The sequence below is a fragment of the Notamacropus eugenii genome, chromosome 1 (genome assembly GCF_028372415.1).
Source record: "Notamacropus eugenii isolate mMacEug1 chromosome 1, mMacEug1.pri_v2, whole genome shotgun sequence".
NCBI classification, from domain to species: Eukaryota; Metazoa; Chordata; class Mammalia; order Diprotodontia; family Macropodidae; genus Notamacropus; species Notamacropus eugenii.
Window position 1 is genome coordinate 485,999,548 of NC_092872.1, and position 24,637 is coordinate 486,024,184.

A 24,637-nucleotide genomic window follows, 5' to 3' on the forward strand; every position below is an offset into this window, starting at 1 on the left:
TTGTCTTTGATTCAGTTTCAGTAAATTCCCATGTTTCAAACATCCAAAAACTCTAAAATACTTCAGACACACTCTGCAGTGTGTCTCTCCCCATCCATCCCTCCCTCCCCCCCAAAAAAATCTGGTTTATTTTCCTTCTCAGACAAGTTGACAATATTGAAATGCTTATTCTTTGACTTACAAAGATACTGCTAACCTTTAGATCTATACTGCCAAAAATACCTAGTTGACCAGTATGATTCGTATCTGGATTTCCCCATACATTCACTGTTAAAGAACTATTTAACATGAGGGAAGCCTTCCTCTAGGACTCTTTTTTTTTTTTAAATTAAATTTAATATTTTATTTTTCTCTAGTTACATATAAAAACAATCTTAATATTCTTCTTTTCAAATTTGGAACTCCAAATTCTCTCTCTCCCTTTCCACCCTCACTCCCATTGAGAAGGCAAGCAATTTGACATGGGTTATACATGCATAGTCATGCAAAACACATTCCATGTAAGTCATGCTGTGAAAGAAAACACATCTTTCCCCACCCCTCTAAATAAAGAAAATAAAGAAAAAGTATCTTCAATCTGCATTCAGGCACCACCAGTTCTTTCTCTGAAGATGGACAGCACCTTTGATCATAAGTCCTTCAGAATTATCTTGAATCATTGTATTGCTAAGAATAGCTAAGCTGTTCACAGTAGATCTTCCCGTAATGCCATTATTGTGTACAGTGTTCTCCTGGTCCGGCTCATTTCACTTTGCATCAGTTCGTGTAACTCTTCCCAGGCTTTTCTGCAATCATTCTGCTTGTCATTTCTTATAGCACAATAGTATTCCATCACAATCATATAGCCATCCCCCAATTGACAGATATCTCTAGGGCTCTTATCTATTTTGTTGGTACCATTGCTTCAGTGAGGCTATCATCATTCCTTCTTGCTGCAGGACTGGTTCATTGCCTGTTTCCAGTTACACCTTTCTCAGTGATATCCTGTATACTACCTGATGAGTAAAGTTTATCATTGGAGATAGGTTGCAGTCTGCTCATCCTACCAATTATCTCTCCCATAGGTTTACCGGGAAGATATGTTGGGTGTGCTGACTTACTGATGAGGGAAATGGAAGGACTGTTGGCACCTATGTGCTTCCTGGGCATGTTCTTGAGAACCACCCACAACTTTTTTCAAAGATTTTGGTGTTCCAATATCCTCAATCATATAGCAACAAGAGAATGTTTGTGTTAAAAAGAGAACATCTTTGTGTGAGGGAACACTTGGGATTGTTGATAGTACTTTGCAATTTCCCAGAGGGAATCTAGTCTACTCTCTCTCTATTGTTCAGTTCTGGACTCAATTCCACTCAATTCTACTCTGCTGTGTCCTTCCCAGTTACATAAGCTTGTTAAAGCTTCAAACTGGGCTGCGACTTTGGGGACAACTCGTATATACTGGCGTTCTAACTCCGTGGAACGGCAATCTAAATTTGTCACAGTAGCTATGATATTAATAAGTATTGACTAATTGACTGATTGATCACAGATGGATCAGAGGCATTTTTCATCCAGTTAGTTTTTCCATGTGTGAGTCATTAGACAGCTTCTATTTGGGTAATGATCAATCTCACTAATCATATCCTGGGGTTTCATACAATCTCAATGACATCATTACCTGATGGAGTACCTTTTAAATGATTGTGTCTCTCACCTATCAGATTGGCTAAAATGAAAGGAGAAAATGACAAATGTTACCGGGGATGTGGAGAAATGGGGCATTAATACACTGTTGGTGGAACTGTGAACTGATCCAATCATTTTGGAGAGCAATCTGGAACTATATCCAAAGAGTTATAAAACTGTGTATACCTTTTAGGGGTAGCTAGGTATTCCAGTGGATAGAGCTACCACTATTAGGTCTGTTTTCCAAGGTGATAGGGAAAAAGGAAAAGAACACACATGTTGTAAAATATATCTCTTTGTGGTGGCAAATAACTGGAAATTGAAGGGATCACCCATCAATTGGGGAATGGCTGAACAAGTTGTGATATATGATTGTGATGGAATACTATTGTACTATAAGAAATGATGAGCTGGTTGATTTTAGAAAAATATGGAAAGACATGGATGAAATAATGAAAAGTGAAATGAGCAGAACCAGGAGAACATTGTATATAGTAGCAGCTTTATTGTTTGAAGAGCAACTGTGAACAGCTAAGAAATTCTGAATATTAGAAATGTTCAGATCAACTACAAAGGACCTATGAAGTAAGATGCTATCCACCTCCAGAGAAAGAACTGATAAAGAGAAGTATTCACAGTGTAGTTTACATATATTTGTAAATCTCTATCAAATGTGACCTTCTCTAGTGTGGGAGAGGTAGAGAGTTTGAAACTTAAAATATAACAAAAAAATTATTTTAAATGATTGTGTGACTTAAAAGATATTGTTTGCTTTGTAGACTCATTTAGGAAAGCCTACTTGTTCACTTCTCATATTTTCACTCAGGATATCTTTACTATGTAGACCATTCTCATAAAGATTGCAAGAAGATGATTGAGAAAGTCTATGAGTAATTATGAATGTTCCCCATAATCATCTTTTCTTAGGCAATAATATCACCTATAATTTTTTTTACATTCTTTTGGTCTCTTCCCCACCCTGGGAAATCTTGTAAAACAATCCTTCAGTGTCTTCAGGACTGTGTCAACTCCACCACAGACTTCCTTATCATATACTTGGTATGTCCAGCTGTTGTCTCCAGTTTTGCATCTTTAAGGGCAACACCAATGGTTGGGACATAAGTGTTAGGATCCAAAAACGATAGTTCAACTGGGACTGATGATAAGCATGAATCATTATAGAAACATTGAAAATGTGTTCCATTTTCCATTTTTGAGTACCCAGGAAGAAGGAAGACACCCCAAACACCATTACATTAAAGCTACTGATCTAGCATTTCTTCTTCTTTTTCATATCCCTGATAGGCCCAGAGAGAATGGGGCTTCAACTCTGGGGCAGGCTTTGGATACTTCCTCAATTCAGAACCCCTTGTACTCTGCCCTGGACCTCTATAACCACTGTAGGCCACTTAGAAGCCTACATCCACTGCAATATTGGAAAGAACTACCAGCTCTTCCTTGTTTCAATGAACTATATTCAGAAAAACATCACTCAATCAATAAATCAAACAAGCCTTTATTGAGTGCCTACTATGTGCCAGGTACTGTACTAGGTGCTAAGGATATGAAGACAAAAAAAAAAAAAATGAGACAATCCTTGCCCTCAAGACACTTATAGTCAGTCACAAGACTACTATAATATTGAGTGCTTAGATACCAGGCCTCCCTCCACCAGGACCCTGTCCAGAACAAGAGTTTTAGATGCCAGGACCAACCAGGAACCAAGAGAATGCTCAATATTCAGGGTCTTCTAACTAATTTCTAGATATCTTCTCCTAACTATGCATCATTCTCCATATCCTGAGATGAGACAAAGGAATTGGCTTCAAATATAAGATTAGTTAGGTCCCTGAGGACCTTGACCATCAAGTATTTACTAAGTCAAATGCTTGACCAGACTGTCCTTCCCTAGTTTTTGAAAGAGAACAAGAATCTTCTTTCCTTTTGGGTGGGATTGCCTCATTTTCCCATCTGTCCAATAAGTTTAGATTAAATGATCTCTGAGTTTCCATCTCTAACATTCTTTGATCCAGAGGAAAAGAAGTCCCAAACAGACACATATGCAAACACATACACACACACACACACACCTAAACATGCATGCACATATCCAAACAGAGATGTTTGTCTCCCTTTATGCTTTAAGTCACTCAAGCAGAGAGAGATTTGTTTGATTGAGTATCCTACTAAAGGTGAGAGCTTTTGTGTGTGAAGGGGCAAGTCTTCTATGAAACCAGAGGAAGTGTTTCTTCCCTCCATAGAATTCAGGTTGTGAGACACATACTGGAGAGAACCTGATGTCTCGTCCCCCTTGGATTCATTTGTCCTTTCTCACACATCCGGTGTTGGGAACCAGTTGCATCACTACCATTCCATTGTGCAACAAGGTCAATGTAGGATGACAAAGTTCTAGACCAAAATGTACCTTCTCCAGTTTCTATAAGAGGACTGATTACAATACTCTAGAACCAGGATTTTTAATCTAGGGTCCATGAGCCTGAATTAAGTGATTTTGATGCTTGCATTTCAATATCATTGGTTCCCTTTGTGTTTTGAGCATCTGAAAACATTTTTCTGAGAAAAGGTCCATTAGGTCTCCCCTGATTGCCAGAAGAGTTCGACAGCACCAAAAAGGTGAAGAGTTCTAATTCTAGAACAAATGAATTTTATTGTAAATCTGTCCATTTACATATTATGCTAGATGGGCAAATGCTAAAAAAAAAAAATAGAAGCCACTGTCTTTGTTGCTTTAGTCTGCTCAATGGATGAATTCATCTCACAATATCCCTGACAAAAGGTCTTTCAGTCTCTTATTTAACACCTCCAATGACAGAAAACTCATTACCTTATAGCTCTTGGGAAAGCAGCTCAAAGCCAACTGATAAATACACGTTGTATGAACTTGTCTGCCCTTCACACTTTCACACAGGAGACTGTGAATGGTGTGTAATTGTTTATATAACATGTGCAGGATGGGGAAACGTTCCTCTCTCCAAACTAATCAAATCATAACTGCTAGGATAACCCCTTTCCTATGGCTAGGGCGTCACACACCTACGGGAAAAGAAATTAAATTTCCTTTAACCTTAAATTAATTTTCAGAAGAAAAACACTTTATCAGCCAGACTTGTCATGAGTTTTCCTCCCGGTGATGGCAGGCACTTGCATACTGCTCTCCAAAGGAGGCCTCTACTGTTTGGAGGAGCTAAGAAAACTGTATTTACTGAAGTAATTGCCAAAGATTCATATCTTGACTCTTCATTCTGGAAAAGGGGGTTCTGGGGAAGAAGCAGCCAATACAGGAGGCATGTTGCAAGCGCATTTCATGAGCCAAATGTCCTCCTTTTGGCACAGACACAAATATTTTGCCGGAGAGGACAGCTGGCTGCTTGACTGCCTCTAGGGGAGGCTAAACTTCACCCCATCCCCTTCCTCTTGGAATTCAAGGATTATGTGAGTCTATGACTCATCCAAATACCTTAGGGAGGAATTTTAAAAAATAATACCACATAGTCAGAAAAATCTCCTGACAAGAAGCATTACAGAATCTCAATTGCAAAGGAGCTCAGAGGTCATATGGCTTAACCCATATTTGACCAAGAATCCCCTCTCAGACCCTGCCCTCCCTGCCCCTCCCCCATCAGTGGACATTTAATTGTCTATTTGAAGACCTCTGATGGTCTTCACATGGGCACATGAGCACTGCTCGGGGCATTTCACTTAATTTTTGGACATATCTGATGGTTAAGAAATCTCTCTTGACATCCAGTGTAGATTGGGCTCCTGAATTTCTACCCACTGCTTATAATGCTGCCCTCTGGGGCCATGCAGAACAAATCTAATCCCTCTTCCATAGAACAACTATTCACATACTTCAAGATAATTAGTATATCCCTCCTAAATATTCTCTTCTCCAGGATAACCATCTCCAGTTCCTTCAACTTTTGGCATGGCCTTCAGTCCCCTCACCATCCACCCTCTTCTCTTCTCAAAATCCTATCCCTTAGAACTGAACATAATACCCTTGATAAGACTTTATTAGTGTAGAGGGTGCTCCACTACCTCACTCTAGACAATGTTTGCTACTCGAGGGGGCGACTGACACACACAAGCAGGTTGAGAGACATATGGGTGTCTCTTGGTTCTTTGAGCATGCTACCAGGCTTATGCAATGTAATGATGACCTCTTCACAGGGATACGTTGGAGCCAGCCCACATGGGCTTATGAAAGCCAATTGTTAAATTATTAGTATGAACATTTATACTTTGAAAAAAGACTATTGCTATGAAATCAGCACTTGACTTATTATTTTGTTGATTGTCTAGACTTAAAAAAGAGATGGATAAATGTTAATAATGCAGATTAAACCTAAAAGCATGTTGTGCATACATTTAAAAAAAGAAAGTCAATTGTTAAACATTTATGAGCACATCCCTGCCTTTTCACCTACTGAGAAAGAAAGAATATCATTTTTAAAGCTCTCTTTTTGAACCATATACTTTAAAAGATATGTGTTAAGAACATACACATATGCATATATAAATGTATATTTGTACACATGAATATATGAATTTTAATGCCATGTACCCATCTCACTATGGCATGGAGTTTCTCCATGTCATCATGGCTTCTTCAATGCCATCAGAGAACAAGCTTTGCTGGCAAGTTCTACCAAGCTGCAGTGGCTTTGGGTATGAGTTTGGAAATGAACTGTAAAGTTCTTATCTGAGCATCAGCCCAGCTCAGTTCAGATGAGTTCATTATGTTGGGTGGTGAATTTTTAACCACAACAACTGTCCAAAACTGTCTACCAACTCAAGGCAGGATCGTGATCTGCATAGGTGGAGAGGAAAGCCACATTAGCTGAATTGCAGATTCTTGACACGAAGTCAATATATAAAACACACACATATCTATCTATCTTGCACATCTGGTTGGTAAAAATCCAATTGATCTCCTGCAAATTCTTGGCACAATGCTCCCACTCCTGCACTAAGAGTCTCTAGTGTTGAGGGATGTACTGTCAACACATTTTTTAGACAGCACAGAATTTTATCTTCAAGCCACTGGTCTAGTGAATTCTCCAGGGATTCAGGGTGTCTGGTTTGGAGAAGGTCAACAAAGAATTATAGTAAGAGTTATTATTATAGTAAGCTAAACAGGACTTTAGAAACCATCTATTCTGATCCCCTTATTGTACAAATGCACAGAAGTTGGGTAACTCATTCAAGGTCACATAACTAGTAATATACGTAAACTGCTTTGTAAGCCTAGGGCTGGCTATCTGTCTATCTACCTATCTATCTGTCTGTCTATTTATCTGTTAGCTAGGAGGGGTAGTAGTAGTTGCATAGCCAGGGGATACCGTGATCTTCTGACTCCTTCCATTATACTGCACTACCTCCACAGAAGGCTCAGAAGAGAGGTGATGTACCTTCCCCAGAATCACTAAACATGGAGATAGGATGCCAAGAATCTCAAAGTTAGAAGGTTCCTCTGGAAACCATCTGGCTCATTCCTCTGTCTTTATAACAATATAGGAAGGAGAGATAGTGTCTTCTGTTGACAATGAGTAATCCTGAGAATTCTATTCTAAGCAGAGCATGGAAACAGAAGGTTTCTGGGCTGGATGGTTATAGCATTTTTATTTTTCCATTAATTCAACAAATATTTATTGTGCACCTACTATGGGTTAGGTACTATGCTTAGGGAAACAGGAAATAAGCTAAGCACTTGTCCCTAAATACAAGCACCTAGAGCTCAGAATAATGTTTGCACATACCTAACATGTTTGTATCCAATGAGGGCATAGTCCAGGCTTCAGCTGGAGTTATAGAACACAACTAGAAGGGGCCTTAGAACAAAGAACATTAAAGCTTGAAGAGAACCTAGAATTTGGGTAACGAAAGAGACAAAAGACATCTTGTACAACCCCTCATTTTACAGATGGGGAAACTTAACCTTCAAGCATTCCATAGAACTGGCAGCATACATTAATCTTTCTAAAGTTCATCTCTAATCATGCTTCTCCTTTCCTCAAAATCCTTCAATGACTCCTCACTACCCAATGAATAAAATCCAAACTTCACCCAGCCCTTTTGTTGTTGTCACCGAGTCATTTCTCAGTTGTGTCTGACTCTCTGTGACCTCATTCGGGGATTTCTTGGCAAAGATATTGAAGTGGTTTATCATTTCCTTCTCCAGCTCATTTTACACATGAGGAACTGAGGAAAACCTGGCTAAGTGACTTGCCCAGGGTCACACAGCTAGTAAGTGTCTGAGGCCGGGTTTGAATTCAGGAAGATGAATCTTCCTGACTCCAGGTCCATCACTATGTCTGTTGAGGTCAGGGAACCATAATGTTGAGGTTTGGGTTGCTTGGGACCCCAAAATATCAACACCCCAGATCCTTCCTGAATGAATTTGATCCAAGCCTTCTTACAGTCAAAGTAAAACAAAGTTTATTAAAGATTTGCCATATTGGGTTGACTCTTAAGAAGCCTCACCATTTGTGACACATATATCGAGAAGCAGGCCAAATAGAGAATCTGAACTAGATCAGATTTGAGCAAGATTGAATCTGAGCACCTTTGTGGAGACAAGAAAGATCTTATATACAGAAAGACTGTGGGAAGGATCTGGGGATGGTCTAGTAGTCTGGGTTAATGGGAGGAGAGATTTAGGGAGGGTCTTGAGGAGGAATCCAAGGAGAATTAAGATAGGACTGGGATAACTACAGGTCAGAATTTAGAGAGTGGGATTCTGATGTGATCAAGGGTGGGAAACTGTTGTAGGTAATTGGGGGATAAGAGACAATGGAGGGCCAAGCTAGGTTAAGGGTCAGATTAAACTGGGAAGACTCAAGGAGAATTCAAGGAGATTCCCAGAATCTGTACCCCATCATTTCCACTGCCCGTTTGCCTATCCTATCCTGCTTCAAAACAAGCTAAAGTTATTCATTGATTCCTGAACATGGCTTGTGATTTCTCACTTTAATTCAGTTCAAGATAAAAAATATATATTAAGCACTGATGATATGTAAGGCATTATGTCAGGGTCTGGGGATACAAAGGCCAAAGGTCCTTCCCTTAAGGACCTAATTGGAGGCCTACATAGAGAAGTATGCCTCTGTTCCCGATTTCCCTTTTGCTTGTAATATCACCTTCTCTCTGTGTCAAAATCCCACATTCTACAAGGTGTGGACCAAACACCGTCTCCTCCCCAAACATTTCAAATATTCTGCCCAAAGGAAGGTAAATTTTGATGATTGAAACCTATCTAATTAGGTAGGCTAGATTTCTTTCTTATAGACCATGCCTTAAACCCAATTCACTCTGGCTCTCATAGATGGGGCAACAATGGGTGCCTGCCCAAGCACCATTTAATGATTATTTTGGGGCCCTCCTATCTCAGAGTAAATGTAAATAGTAATTGTTTCTCTTATGACCAGCAACTCTAAGGGTCTTCCTCTCCCAGTTTGATTTTTTTTTTTTTATTAAAGGGGCCATCCTTTGACTCGCTTCTTAAAAAAATCTATTCACTGAATGGATGTTGCCTCACTCAAAAGTGAGAACTCAGAAAGATCATAACTTAAAAGGGCCAAGGTCTCCCACCGCATCCTGGGCCATCTCCAGTTGTCCTGGTCTATATCTGGCCCCTGGATCCAGATGGCCCTGGAGGAGAAAGTGAGGTTGGTGACCTTGCACAGCCCTCCCTCCCTCAGATCAAATTCAATTGCAAGTCATGTCATCATCACTCTGATGTCATAGTCCTCTTCAAGAACGAAGGACAAACCACATACAGTACAATTCCTTGCTTTACAGATGAGGAAACTAAGGCCCATGGGGGAAAAGACTTGTCAAAGGTCACAAAGATAATGAATGTCAAATTAAAACACACATCTTCTGGCTCTAAATCCAGGACTCTCTTCATTACTCCATGCTAAGTGAAGCACATACACAAGCCACACCCCACCAACCCCCCCCCCACCAACAACACGTCTCTCAAGGAGCATGATGTAGGACCACAGATTAAAAACTGAAAGGAATATTAGAGATCCTCTCATCCAACAACTTGATCTATTCTTCCACCTGTATCTCCCTATCCTCTAAACCTTTATAGAATCTCATTTTTACTTCTTTTATGAATTTATTCCATACTGTTTTATTTGTCTATTTTAATGCAGCACCCTATAGTGTAAAGAAGGTTGGTTTTGGTTACAGAGAATCTGGGTTCTGCCTGTGTCACTTGTGATCATAGACAAGTCGCTTAATTCTACAGAGTCCGTAAACTGAAGGGGTTGGACTAGAAGTCCTTTAAGGTCCCCTCTGGCTCTAAATCTACAACACGATGAATATTATTCTGTCACTAATGGATTTGTTTGATCTACCCTAGTAGCTGGTAAGCTCTTTGAGGGAAGGGGCCATATCCTGTCCTTCTTTGTACAGGCTCCACAGAACCCATCATGAGGTTTCTCACAAAATAGTTGATCAGTATACTATCAATGAGTGGTGAATAAACAAACTTTTAAAAAGTACTCAAGGGCTTAACTTCTCATTTTACTCACCATGCTGCTTGCTAAGGCAGCAGAAAGGAAGAGCAGAGAAGAAAACAGAACATCTCTCCACATTTCAGCTCTCCCTGGACAGTGGCCATCCAGCTGGGCTTAGGTGGTTGAGTAATGCCCAGATAGCAGGGAGGGTCTGCCTGGGGAGAAGATGGGCAGATAGAGCTGGAACATGCATCCAACGGGCTCCCCTCCAGGACTCTGTACTCACCAAGAATGTGAGCGCGTCAGTGACAGCTGGAGGATTGGCCACTTAGCTCTTAATTACATTAAACACACGTCTTCTGAAAGCTTTTTGGCTTTTTAATCAGATGGCAAAGGCATCTGTCTTGCTCACAGGCTGCTTTCAGACTATAACTTTCTCGTCAGACAAGTTTAATTATCAGCTCTTGCCGGCAGTTGGAGAGAGGTCCCTCACTCTTCTCCTTGCCAGCTCTATCAGAGAGTGTCCATGACAGAATGAGGGCTAGGTAAATGTTAATAAGAGGAGGCAGGAGGTGAAGGGAGGAGAGACAGAGACTATGGCCAGCCTGTCTGGGAAACCCAGCTTGTTAAACATACACACCCAGAATATTTTTAAGACATAAGCTGGATCTTTTATACTGGGACTATTTCCATTTCATAATCTAGGTAACTGAAAAATAAGTTTAACTTGCTATTTGTAAACCTATTCTCTGTCTGTCTCTGGTATTTTTTTCCAAGAGAATCCTTTCTGCCTAGGATATCTACACAAATGATCAGTATTATTCTCTACCATACTCCATTTCCACAGTCTCATTAGTTCAGAGCCATTGTTACATTTTCCTTTCCTCTCTTTTTAAAAAATGTATTTTATTGAAGCCTTTTATTTTTACATCATGGTCATTTCAACAATTGTCCCTTATGTTTGAAGTCTTCCTCATGGCAAGCCAACAAAATTTGCTAATGTGTCTTCTTTGGGACAAAGAAAAACAATTGTACATTTGATGACAGACATACAATAGTCTATCCTCAGAGTCTCCCACCTTTCTGCCATGAGGCAAAGGTAGTGTTGTTCTGGAATACTCCTTGTTTTTCTGTTTTGTTGTGGCCCCAATATTCAGAGTTATGCTCCCAAGGGCACATTTTTTTTTTAAAAAATCACTTCTAGGTCTAGGAGAAACACCTCCAGCTAAGAATAAAATGTTAGAACCCAGGTGAAAATCCAAACTGGTCTAACATGACTCGTTGGAAGCATCTAAGTGTTTTATTAATGATACCATCTTATGTTTGTATGATGCTTCTTGTTATATAAAACACTTTCTTATTTGTGAATTTTTTTCTTTCAAGATGTAGACAGAGCAAATCTTATTATTCTCCATTTGACCAACAAGAAAATGGTGTCAAATGATTTATACAAGGTCACTCAGTGATCCACACTTTTATTGAGTGCCTACTATATAAGTGAAACAGCTCCTTCTCTCAAACGGTTTACATTCTAGGAGTGAGTAGGAGGGATGGGGTGGAATATAACAAGTTCATAGAAGAGTATATACAAAGCACGCCATGGAAAGGACCAAGAGACAGATTAGACCATGTTCTCTGCCATGGGATGATGCAAAAAGTGCTGAATTTGATATCCAAAGACCTGGACTCAGACCTTGATTAGGCCACTTACTACTGTTATGACCTTGAGCAAATCATGTAACCTGTGTAGAGTGTCAGTTTCTTCCTCTGAAAAGAGACCACTGCCTAGATGGCTTCTGAGGTTCCTCCTAACTCTAAATCTATTGGATGTTATATTCACTAGTAGCTTAGGAGAATCAAGGAAGTCATTCCTAGAAAGGGGACCAGTAATTTCTTAACAACTAGTACTGCTTAGGAGTGAAAAAAGCTTCCTAGGGAGGTGTTAGATTTCCAGTAACTCAAAGTCTTCAATCAGGGACTAGATCATCAGGGATGTTGTATGGGATCCTGACGAGGGACAGAATGACCTTGCAGGTTATGTCCAATAAATTCTGTGGTTCCAAAGATAAAGAATCTGAAAGGCAGAGATAAGGAGTGAGTCCATTCCAGGCCTGGGATGGGGATGGGAGGAGGGGTGCACTGTGTGAGTATACAGAAGTGGGATTTGAGGAACAACAAATAGTCCAGTTTGGCTAGAATAGAGAAGGCAGAGAAGGGAATAAGGTAAAATAAGGCTAGAAAGGTAGATTTACATGAATTCATGAAGTGAACAGGGCCAAGAATAAAATATACACAGTGATTACAATGATGCAAATAAAAGGAAAAATAGCTACAAAGCAATTACCAGGGAACGCTGAAGAAATGTGAAAACCAGCATGGTCCCAGAGAAGTCAGAGGAGAAGAGGCGGGAGGCCTGCAGGTGTGGAGCACTGCATCTATTTCCAGACTTCTGGGATATGCTGATCAATTTCGCTGATTTTGAAAACCTTCTTTCTCTTTTTCATTTCTTTAAAAATATTCTTTGCTTTATGGAGTGGCTTTTTAGAAGGGGGAAGGGATCCTGGGAGAAACGTAGGAGGTGTACAAACAAAAGATATCAGTAAAAATTTCTGGAAAGTATAGAAGCAGATTGTGGAGGGCCAGGCTAAGGAATTTGTATTTTATCTTAGAGGCCAAAGGGACATACATATACAAACAGTCTGTCTCTGTCTTTGTGTCTGTGTCTGTGTTTGTGTCTCCCTCTGTCTCTCTTTGAGAACTGGGGCTTTGGTTTTTTATACGTATGCATACATACATGTATGTATACATACACCTATATATGTGTGTGTGTATTTCATATATACATATATAATATACATACCTGTGTATGTATGTATGCAAAAAAGTCAGACCTTATGCCAGCAGTATCTAGATCCAGCTAGAGATAGATATAAATACCTATACACAAAGCACAAATATTTTTGTGTACCCAGCACCTAATGCAGAATAGAGCTTTAACATATGTTTAAAGAATGAATGTGACTTGGAGTCAGGAAGATCCAAGTTCAAATCTGGATTCAGACACTTAATCCCAGGCAAGTCACTTAACTGCTGTCTGCCTTAGCTTCCTCAACTGTAAGATGAGGGTAAGAATAGTGTCTGTCCCCTAGGGTTGTTGTATCAAATAAGATAACATTGGTGAAACACTTTTCAAACCTCAAGGTACCATGTAAACATGAGCTATCATCAATTCTGAGGAAGACCCATTTTACCTCTCCTGGAGTACTTAACGGCTCATAACATGGCATATTAAGGTTTATGAAGCACTTTTCTCATAAGGTAGAGAATGTGAGTTTTATTATCTCTATTTTAAAGATGAAGAAACCAACTTATCAAGAGTCACACAGCGAGTGAATGAAAGAGCTAGAAATCAGACATGGGTCCTTGGGTCCCCAAGTTCCATGCTTCTTGCTCTCTCTCAAGAACTCCTTGAGGAGATTTTCCAGAGGTCTCCTTACCAGCTACAGAGATCCTTGTCTTTCTTCCCCCTCCCCCTCCCTTTCCCCTCATGGCTTCTTCCTCTTCTAGACAGGAGAAAACCAAAGAGGTGGATTTCATAATCCAAAGTGACAAGCTCCCATCTGTAGTCTGCAGGGAATCCCCAGAAACTTGCCAAACACACTTTATGACCAAGGACAGGCTGCACTCATTGTCCAGAGGCTGGAAGACCATTGAGCTCTCTCTGCATGGAGAAAAGCAATGGTGCCCTTGCAGGTCTACCTTCAATGGAACAACCAAATCTCGTGGACCTGCTGTCTGCCACCCTTGCCCAATTACGCTGGAGAAGATCTCCCATTAGCCAACTAGTATCACCACACCAATGAAGAATTCCAGATCAAGGAGAGGGGAATTTACTCATATCTGTCATACACTTTAAAAATTATTTTATCTTTTGTCTGTCTCCCAAATCACTGTCCATTCATCATCCATTCACTGTCTTAGATTCGCCACACTATGCCCCCCATCTGCCTGGTGAGACATCTTTCTAGAGACATGTGCAAACACAGGGTATGGAAGAAGCAAAACAACAACTTACAATTCTTCAAGTAATGGCCGGAGAGAGTGTCTAGAACAGGGGTTCTGCTAGTAAATTTGGTTTAAAAATATGTTAATAACTATCTTAATAGAATTGGTTTCCTTAGGGATTTTATTTTATGCATTTAAAATGAAATGATGTATTACAGAACTTTGCACATTTTAAAGCATAATATAAATGCTTATCTTTATTCTCATTTAGAAAATATTCTGAGAACATGTCCATAGGCTTCGTCAGATTGCCAAAGGGGTCTATGAGGCAAAAAAGGCTTAAAAAGGATAGAATGAAGAGACCCAAGCCTTTATACATTAAAACCTATGCTTCTCTAGAAAGCATGCTAGATTTGAGGGTCAGAGCACTGGGCTTCACGTCCTATACAACAGGGAGCAAGTCACTCAATCATGATAAGCCTCAGTTTCCTCATCTGTACAAAAAGGGGTAGGACTAGATGAACTCTGAGTTCCCTTTCAACACCAAATTTAAAATGCTATGATCCTGTGAAATAGGTAAGACAAGTCTTAAATCTCCAAAGCATCATAGGTTGCATTATCAATAAATGGACTGAAATTGGACTGAAAACTACCAAAGATGGTTGACATTTGAATGATATTATTAATTTCTAGTCAAAATATCAAAGGATAGTTTCCAAATCAAGGTACTCAAGAAACTTCATGGCCTGTAGGCTAAAAATTAAAACTCCTTGGTATGATACTTTATCTATTTTAACTTCTGACCAAACTGGACTGCTAGCTGCTTTTGCCCTGCCCTTTCCTGCCTGAGGGTACCTGTGATACCATCCCTCTTCATTTCTTCTCATTGCAGTTCAAGGTATTGGCTACTACTATGAAGCCTTCTCTTATTCTGCCTGGTCAAAAAAAAAAAAAAAGATCTCTTCCTCCTCCATTTTTCTTAGACTACTTTGCCTCACTCTCCCCTTGGCACCTTCTACCTGATTCATTGTGCACTAGAAGACTTGGGGCAGCCCACTACCATACCACCAGCCAGGACACTGTGAAACAGATGGGAGTAGTTTGAGTTAACTTTGTATACAAATGGATTGACCAGAAATCTAGCTGTGGGCCCTTTGATCAAGGACTATCCTATGAGTTGAAGAGAGAGCTTCTGAACCTCACCCTAGGAAACTCCTTGTGCGCTACTTTTACGTGAAGGTACAAAGAAACCACTTATCTGAATCCCTAGGGTCTGCATGATGCACAGCACCAAATATAGAGTCATACCTGGAACATCACGACATCCTTGGAATTGTAAGTTTCTGGAGGACAGAAACTGAATCATTTTTAAACTTGTGTCTACTGGGCTTAGCACAGTACCTCGAACATGATGACACACTTTTTTGAATTTGGTCCATTAACTCCAAATATCTGAACCCAGGGCTTTTTTTAGTCAATACCCCACTCTGGTTCAGCTGTCAAATGCATGAATGGCTTAGAGCATTCTCTCTGTAGGCTTTCCTGCTTCCGTTTTTCCACCATGGTAAATTTCCATTAGTTGTATTACAGGAAGATTAAGACTTCACTGATCACAGACTTTGGGGAAAATGGGTAGGTAGAATAAAATGATGATGATAATCATAGAGGCTGAACCTGTGGGTTTTTTCTTTTTTTGTGTATAGGAAATTTCCAGAGAAAACTCCACAGGTCAGAACCTTCTCTGTCATTTATAGTCTTAGAGGAATTACCTAGAGTACTAAGAAGTTGAGTGACTTGTCCAGGGTCTTAAAGCCTATATGGGTCATTGGCAAAACTTGAACCTAAGTTTTTCTGACTTCAAGGCCAGCTCTCTTTATGTTATATCACACTATCATTCATGAAGTAAGTAGTACTAGCATAATAGGGGGTTTGAGAACTGACTAGTATGCTGAGATTTGTAATTCCGAGGGCTAGGCTACAAATCCTAGGGTACTGGTCAGTTCTCACCATGGTCCCTCTCATCCCCCTATTACATTATAATGATAGTAATTTGCAAAGTACTTCACATACATTATTTCAGTTGATCTTCATGACAACTCAATGAGTTGGGTAGAATTTATCATCCCCATTTTACAGATCAAGAAACAGAGGTTTTGAAAGATCAAGTGACTCACAGAACTAGTGTCTGAGGCAGGATTCAAACTTAGGTCTACCTAACTCTAAGGCTAGCACTCTATCTACTGCACCACCTAACTGCCAACTAGTATTGCCCTTTACTTTACAGAAGAGGACACTGAGGCTCAGTGAGATTAAATGACTTGTCCAAGGTCTCGCAACCCATGTGTCAAAGGTGGTACTTGGCATTCCTGGCTTTGAGGATAGCTTTATGCACCAGCTCTCAGAACACATTAATAATGATAATAAGATTAAATTTATATTGTGCTCTAAGAACTGCAGAGTGCTTCATTATATTAGTTGCCAACATATAGTGGTAAGACCATAGGTCCAGAATTAAGGAAAGTGGGGTTTAGTTCAAATTTCCTGCTACTATGAGCTAGCATTTATATAGCATTTTAAAGTTTGTTACCTACTAACTCTATAATCTTATTCAAGTTACTTCCCTACCAATGGCCACAGTTTCTCTATCTGTAAAATAAGGGAATTGGACTGGGTCCTTTCCTTTCCAGCTCTAACATTCCAAGAGTCCATGTTTGACAGTTGGGACTCTCTCTGCATGATTCCTAATGAGAAAGGCAAATAGGCACTGGCTGGGAGTCCCTCAAAGCCAGAGTGGGACATGTCTCAGTGGCTCCACAGATTGAGCCTTCAAAGCACAGTATGTTCCCCTCCTGGGCCTCACCAGCTTCCCCACAATCTGTGGCCAGACAGACGGGCCTGTGATTGTCAAGCTCACTCAGTGATCAAACACACCACCTGGTTTTTCCCAACCCAAACAAGTCCATCTTCAAGAGAACATGACAGTCTGTATTTAACACTTAATCGCTCTCATACCAGAAAGGCTGCCAGCATCAAGGTGGTGAGTTATTGTCAGTGGCCTGGTTTTAATCCGTCTAGTTCTGCTATAGAAAGAACAACCTTGCTCTCCTTTTCCTCCTAAAGCAGATCTTTATTAGTATTATTATTACTGCTGCCATCCTTTTTTGAACATAGTAGGGTAATTCATTTTTATAGTTAAGGAAACTGAGGTTCAGGGAGGTCTTCATAGATTTAGGGGCTCATGGGCCCCCAGAAACCATCGAGTCAAACCCTGATAGAAACAGCTAGGTGATGCAGAGGATGGCATGCTGGGCCTGGAGTTAGGAAGATTTGAATTCAGATCTGGCCTCAGATACTTACTAGCTGTGAGACCCTGGGAAAGTCACTTACTGACTGTGCTTCAGTTTCCTCAATTATAAAATGTGGATGATAGTAGCACTTGCCTCTCAGAGTTGTTGTGAAGAACAAATGAGATGAGGTTTGTAAAGTGCTTAGTACAGGACCTGGCATTGTGTAGGTACTTAATTAATCCTTGTTTTCTTCTTTCCCCTCATTTTACAGATGAAGAAACTAAGCTCCAGCATGGCTAAATAACTCGCAAGTAGTGTTAGAGCCAGGATCAGACTCAAACTCCTAATTCCCAGTACCAGGGGTCTTTTGATGTATCATGGTAAAAAGCCTTTTGCCAAGTGAAGAATTATTTTTTAATTTTGAAATCTTGGCTTTGGGGTACCAGGTTCCTTTAAAATGGACCATGTTATACATACTGCATATGTACAATTATAAACCCCCTGATGCAACTTGATTGGGTCACTGTAAAAATGCTACTGAATTAAAAGCAAAGCTTGTCTACTGAAGAGAAATCTTTTCGTGATGAGAGCAAAATGCATGTGTGCTCACAGAGCCTGCTGCTCTCAGACAGGCAGCTTGCTCCCGAGACAGATTCATCTTGGTCCCACTCAGCCCTGAGAACTGGCCCAGGTCCCCAGCTCCCACTGCGGCCTCACTGCAGGTGAAGGGGCCGGGCCACAGACCTAGGCCACGCACACAGTTCTGTCTGCCAGGCCCAGGGAGTCAGCCAGCAGGCGTTGATGGTGTGGGCTGAAATGAGGGGGCAGAAAGAGTTCTTGGTGGGGTGGGGAGGCAGCTGTATCAGGGGCGTCTGAGAGCAACACAGGCAGCTGCCATCTACAAGAGCACAACTACCCTTTATGGGATTTATTTTTTGTTGGGGAGGAAGGTGGGAGGAGGAGCAGTTATGGAGGACCCCTGACTCCTTTCACACTTGGTCTTGCATGTCTGTCTATCTGTCTGTCTCGTTGTGTGTTTCTGTCTTGGACTTCGTTTCTCTGTTCCTGTCTATCTCTTCATCTGTCTTTCTATGTGTTTCCTTGTGTTTGTCTGTCCCACATCTCTCCCCCAAGTTTGGAATAAAGTCAAGTGGGACACAGAGAACACAGACACACACACAGATACACACAGACACACACACGTCCTTCCAAAATTCTTGCCTCTAGAAAAGTTTAGGAAAACAGGAACATCCACCATCCCAGAGAGAGCTGAGTCTGTCCCTTTCCAGGGGCCAGAAAGTTGGCCTGCCCCTGAATAGGAGGCTGGAATGTAGCTTTGCTCCAGGGAAGGGGCTGTGGTTTTAGGGTGATCACCCCCAGGGAATGCTGAGCTTATCTGCTCTAGGAGGTGCCCTTGAATGCACCAGGGAGGCAGGAAATAAGTAAGACTCAGACAACAACACCCTCTAGCCCCCAAACCCTGCCTCCAGGGAACAAAGGGGAGAGTGGAATTTTGAAGGAATTCTTGGATTCCAAGGAAAAGAAAGCAGCCATTCTCTCTCTGCTTCTTTCCACATTTGTTTATTTGTTACACTGATACAGTCCCCTTCCTCCCAAAACCTCAGGGCCTAATCTTTAGGCCAAGTTTTCCCACACTGGGCTCTGGGCTCTAAACCAATGTTTCCCAATCTGTAATACACCTGTGAACACACCAGGGAGCATCAGTAGGCTGGTTCGCCTTGCATTCTGCCGCCCACCCCTTCACCCATTTATACATACACACCCCCACCTCCAAATATATAATTCTTATTTTCAGCTATAAATGCATATTGAAACCATAACTAACAATTTTTGCCTTCAAGGCAAGAGGCATAAAACATGCCTTCAAATTGAATTTGTAATTAGGGGAGAGAGGAAGAGACCCAGGGATGAGGGGGTGAGGGTGAAACTGGCCAGAGATGGATGAGGGAGGATCTCATGGGGTATGGTTCCAAGTGTGTGTGTGTGTGTGTGTGTGTGTGTGTGTGTGTGTGTGTGTGTGTGTGTTCAAGAACCGGAGCTAGGGTGAATGCTGAGGGGTGGGATGGGTAGAAGTACACCCTTTGATAACTCTATATTTTAATTAATTATCCTTGCTATCTAAGTGCTAAATAGTGTCTACACTACTGAAGATCTACACTATCAATATTCTTTAAATTTTGGTTCTCTGGGTTATAGCCCTATCACTCTGCCCTAGTTACTGCTCTGACATGTACATTATCTAATAAAGTCCTCTGATGTCTCATCATGGTGTGTGTGACTAGAGAAAATGAGTCCTAGTGGGCTTGGCTAGCTGAGGGTGGGGGGGTGTTCATACCAGCTGGAAAATCATACCATACTGGAGTCTTTGAGGATACTGGAAAGTCTTTGAGGATAGATGGATAGATAGCCAGATAGCCAGACAGACAGACGGACGGATGGACAGACAGACAGACAGACAGACAGACAGACAGATAGATAGATAGATATAGTGACAGACTATAGGTCTACGATCCAAGGACCAAGCCAGCTAAGTTTGGAGGGGCTTATGATCAGAAGTATAGCAGAAAAAAGAGTGAAGAAACTTAGTCATAGCAATCCATGAATATTATCTAACAGGGGAGAGAGGGGTTGTGGTCTACCTCAATGAGGAGACAACCCATACTGATGAAAATCAGCTCAGAGACTGAATGGAGGTAATCTGCCAACCTTCCCTGTTCCTTTCCCCTTCCCCATCCTCCCTCCAATCTGCTCTGGTTAGAGGATACCCCAACAAGGTATCTGAGCTGAGTTCCCGATTCACTTCTTGGGACACATGGTCAGCACTGAAGAACTTTGAAGTGGCCTGAACAGCAGCTGCGAGAGTGGGCTGCCTCCAAAAGGACTGTCCACTGAGACAGTATGAGTAGACCTTAAAAAGAGTGACTACCTGCCAGTGCTCACTCTTCTGTTCAACCGAACCCATGGGAATTCTGGTTAGGCTTCCTGTTAGACCTTACATGGGGGTTGGGGATGAAGATGACCCCCTTTACCCATGTACATATGCAGATACACCAATATGAGTGGTTTTGAAACTTCTCAAAAGCTTTTTCCTCTCTATGACCTTACCTGAGCCATATAGCACACATGTGAGCTAAGTAGGACAAGTATTTCAATCCTCTTTTAGTAGATGAAAAAAATGAAACAGAGATGAAAAGTGATCAGCCCTAAGGCACACAGCATATTGGGGATAAATCTGAAACTAGAACCCCAGTCAATTCCTTGTCCTCAAGCCTAGAATGCAACTTGAATAATTCTGCTGAATGTTTTGACCATTAGAGACGACAACCAAGGGTCTGATTTCTATTTAATTGTGAGTTATCACAGACCTTACAACACTATATAAAAGTCAACCATTATTTTTATTCAGGAATTATTATTATGAAACAAAGAAAACTTTTAGTGAGATTTTCATTATAAATCCATAAGGTAGACATGTTAAGAGTTACTAGTCCCACTGTGAGGCTAAGAGAATGGATGAGACTTTTGGATGACTCATAAGGTCACAAAACGTGCCCATATCAGGACAAGAACCCAGTTTTCCTGATTCCAAGCCTGGTACATAAAAACTCATTCCTGTGATCTGGCCAGTGCAGAGCCCCAGGCATCTTGTCCTGGCACCATTTGTGTATACCTGGGGGACAGTGCAGGTCATTGGCTCTGTTGGAATCCAAATGGGGATCCCCCAAAGGAGTGACCCTGCAACCTCTTGTCCTTTCATCACTCCATTTCCTTGAGGGGAAAAGCTGGTGGGGAAATCACCAAAAATGAATTGTTTCCTCAAAGGGCAGAGAGACCTGCTTGAGAGAAAATCATTACCCAGCTGCCTCCAGGCCTGTTATTAGGCCTAGCACATACAAAGTCAGTCTGGCTCAGGAGGGAATTTCCAGCCGTTATTTTAAAAAGAGAAGTCATTTGGAGTAAAACATGGTGTGGGTTTCTGGTGTGAAGCCACATCCAGCTTTAGAAATGTCCTACTCTTTCCCATTTCTGTAATGTTTTCTGCTCTTGAAAAAGTCTTAATCTCCTTGATCCTCACAATGCTTCCGTAGGGTAGTTGGGCAATCCATCAGCAAGTATTTAGTAAGTGCTTACTATGTTCCAGGCATTGGACTAAATGCTAAGGATACAAAGAAAGGCAAAAGCAAATAAATCCCAAACAAACGAAAGCACAGTCTCTGCTTTCAACAACCTCACATTCTAGTATGCGAACAAGTGTATACATGCAAGACATATATGGGGTAAATGGGAAGTAATCTCAGAAGAGAAGGCATTAGCAGCTTAGGGGACCAGAATGAAATCTCTTGAGGAAGTGAGGGTTTCAGTTGCATCTTGAAGGAAGCCAGGGACGCCAGACAAAGAAAAGGGGAAGAATATTATACCTGTCTGAGAGTTGAGCAAATGTAACCTAAAGAGATTAAGTACTGATATTATCTGAATACAGACTATAGCATACTACTTTATACTTTTCTTTCTTTTCCTTTCTTTTTCTTCCTTTCTTTTGTTCTTTCTTTTCTTTCTCTTTCAGTTTTTTGTTCGTCCTCTTGTACAAAATGACTAATAATGAAAATATTTTACACGATTGTACATGTATAACCTATATCAGATGGCTTACTATCTCAGGCAGGGGAATAGGGAGGGAAGGATAGAAATTGGAACTCAAAACTTTAAAAAAAAGTTGATAATGGTTTTAACATATAATTGGGGAAAAATAAAATATTATTAAAGGGGAAAAAAGAGATTAAGTACTTTGTTCAAGGTCACTCATTAAGAGGGTATCACAGGATCATGGATGTAAAACCAGAAGGGACCTTAGAGACCATCTAGTCTGACCTCACTTTACAGATGAGGAAATTTAGTCCCAGAGGGGTGTAATGATTTTCCAAAGGTCCTATAGCTAGCTAATGATGTAGATTGGATTTGAACTGAGGTTCTCTGATTCAAAATTCAGTGTTCTTTCCATTATACTACAATCCTGGTCTCCTGACTCAGTTACAGCATTCTCTGCACTCTACTGCCTGGCCTTGGGTGAATTTCACCTTAGGGTGAAATCTCTCTTCCTGAAGGGTTGATGATGATAAGGAGATTTCTGATATTTTCTTTTTCACCCTCCTTCTTTCTCTCTCTACCACCTATGGTTCCTAAGCCCCCAGGATGAAGGCTCAGAAACAGGGTCATTACCAGACAAAATTGCAATGTTTGCCCTGTTCTCTCTATTCCAATGCTATCATATCAGGTCCCAGCCACTTAGTTTGTTGCTGCCATGACAATTGGCAATGTACCTCCCATTGCCCATTGAAACTGACCTTTATCCATCCCATCCCATCATGAAGCCAGGCTTGTGGTATCTTCTACTGAAACAGTCAGAGAAACTAATGTGTGCCCACCAGATAATCAAAGAGTACTTGTACATGGTATGTGCAAGGAGTTAACTGGATGAAGAACATTTGGTACATACCAGGTGCCCAGCTGCTTTCACCAGCTTGTGAGTGGAAAAGGGAAAGGCCTCGTTGCTCAAATCTGTCTCAAGCACCTCCTGAAGGACTGCCCGGCTGTAAGGAACAAAACTCCAGTTTTAGTATGTATAGTAATAGTGACAGAATCAAGGAATGTAAGGACTGGAAGGGACCTTAGGATATAGGATGTTAAAACCAAATGGGACTTTGGGATAGACATCAGTCAGTCAATAAATATTTATCAAGTACAGGCATTGTGCTAAGTGCTGTACTGATGTAAAGTACTAGAGCTAGACAGGACTTTCAAATATGGAAGAGACCTTAGAATGGAAGATATTAGACCTCGAAGAACATTAGAGATCAGCTAATTTAACATTGTTGTCTTATAGATGGTCAAAGGTCAAACTAGCAAATTAAGGGAAGAACCAGGACTTGAAACCAAACTTAGTTTTCCTAATTTCTAGCTCAATTCTTCCTTCACTAAGCCAACAATAGCCCTCAAATTTCATATTTGTTCTTGAGTTTCTAGAATTTATTTGTTCTTACTGCCAGCTAAATATTTGTTCCTCTTCAAAGACTAGTTCATCTAATTACAGATTCTTACAGCAAAGGACTACATACACACCTTAGGAACCGAACCCAGATCCTTTGAGTTTTCAACTCCAGGTATTACCCTACGGAAAACAGATTTTGAGATGGAAGGAACTTGAGGTCTTATCTAGTTCAACTCTGCTCATTTTTTCAAGTAGAAAACTGAGAGCCAGAGAGTTTAAATGGCTTCTCAAGGTCAAGTAAGTAGTAAGTGTCAGAGACTGCAGTTAAAGACTTAAACTTTCCCACACATCTCCATTTCTGTGATCCCCATCAGATCCTCAGGATGCTTCAGCTTTGCCAGTGATTGGGCTCTACCTTCTCCCTGTCACTCATCAACATTCCTTCTTCAACTTCACACGAGTCCCACTAAGACAATGAAACTACTACTACTCTGTAGTCTCGGTTTTATATTCAATTTTCTGTTGTTTCAGTTGTGTCCAACTCTTTGTGATCTCCTTTAGGGTTTTCTTGGCAAAGAATGGTTTGTCATTTCCTTCTCATTTTATAGATGAGGAACTGAGGCAGACATGGTTAAGTGACATGTCCAAGGTCACACAGCCGGTAAGTGTCTGAGGCTGGATTTGAACTCAGAAAGATGAGTCTTCCTGACTCCAGTCATATCTATCTATTGCACCACCTAGCCGCGCATTCAATTTTCTAGGCCTTGCCTTCTGTTGTCCAATTCAACCATGGATACCATAAAAAGTAAAGACAAGGAGACTGTCCTCAATGTGCAAAAATCATTGGTTGCAAACCCCAATTATCTAGATCCTTTCTTTAGTGAACAGAAATTAATTTATTTCAATTCATTTATTTGTTTACCAATGTATTTTATTTATATATATTCTCAGATTTTCATATGACTTACCTCTTTCTCAGAAAATCTGAGATTATAAGGGATCTGGTCCAAAAACTAGCTCCTAAAGAAAGGCCAGTTTCCTACAATTTTGCCCCATCCCTATTTCTTGTGCTATACAACAAAAATCTTTAGAATGATAACCCTGAGGTCTTGCATCAGCAAAGGCAGTTCCAATTGTGTTCCCCAGTCTGGACTCTCAGAATAGGAAAGTAGAGAAAG

The 24,637-nt window shown here is 40.8% G+C and overlaps 1 protein-coding gene across 11 annotated transcripts in view; it reads right to left on the reverse strand.

The window, feature by feature from the left end:
• SARDH (sarcosine dehydrogenase) overlaps positions 1-24,637 on the reverse strand; it is a 155,306-nt gene that overhangs the window by 28,333 nt on the left and 102,336 nt on the right. For 9 of the 11 annotated variants that reach the window (XM_072632878.1, XM_072632881.1, XM_072632875.1 and 6 more), the window contains one exon: positions 22,968-23,061. In XM_072632878.1, coding sequence (XP_072488979.1) covers positions 22,968-23,061 — 94 coding nt within the window. Of the gene's footprint in view, positions 1-10,231; positions 10,376-20,852; positions 21,630-22,967; positions 23,062-24,637 lie in introns of those variants that run through there. The other 2 variants (XM_072632883.1, XM_072632885.1) reach the window with 2 other exon arrangements.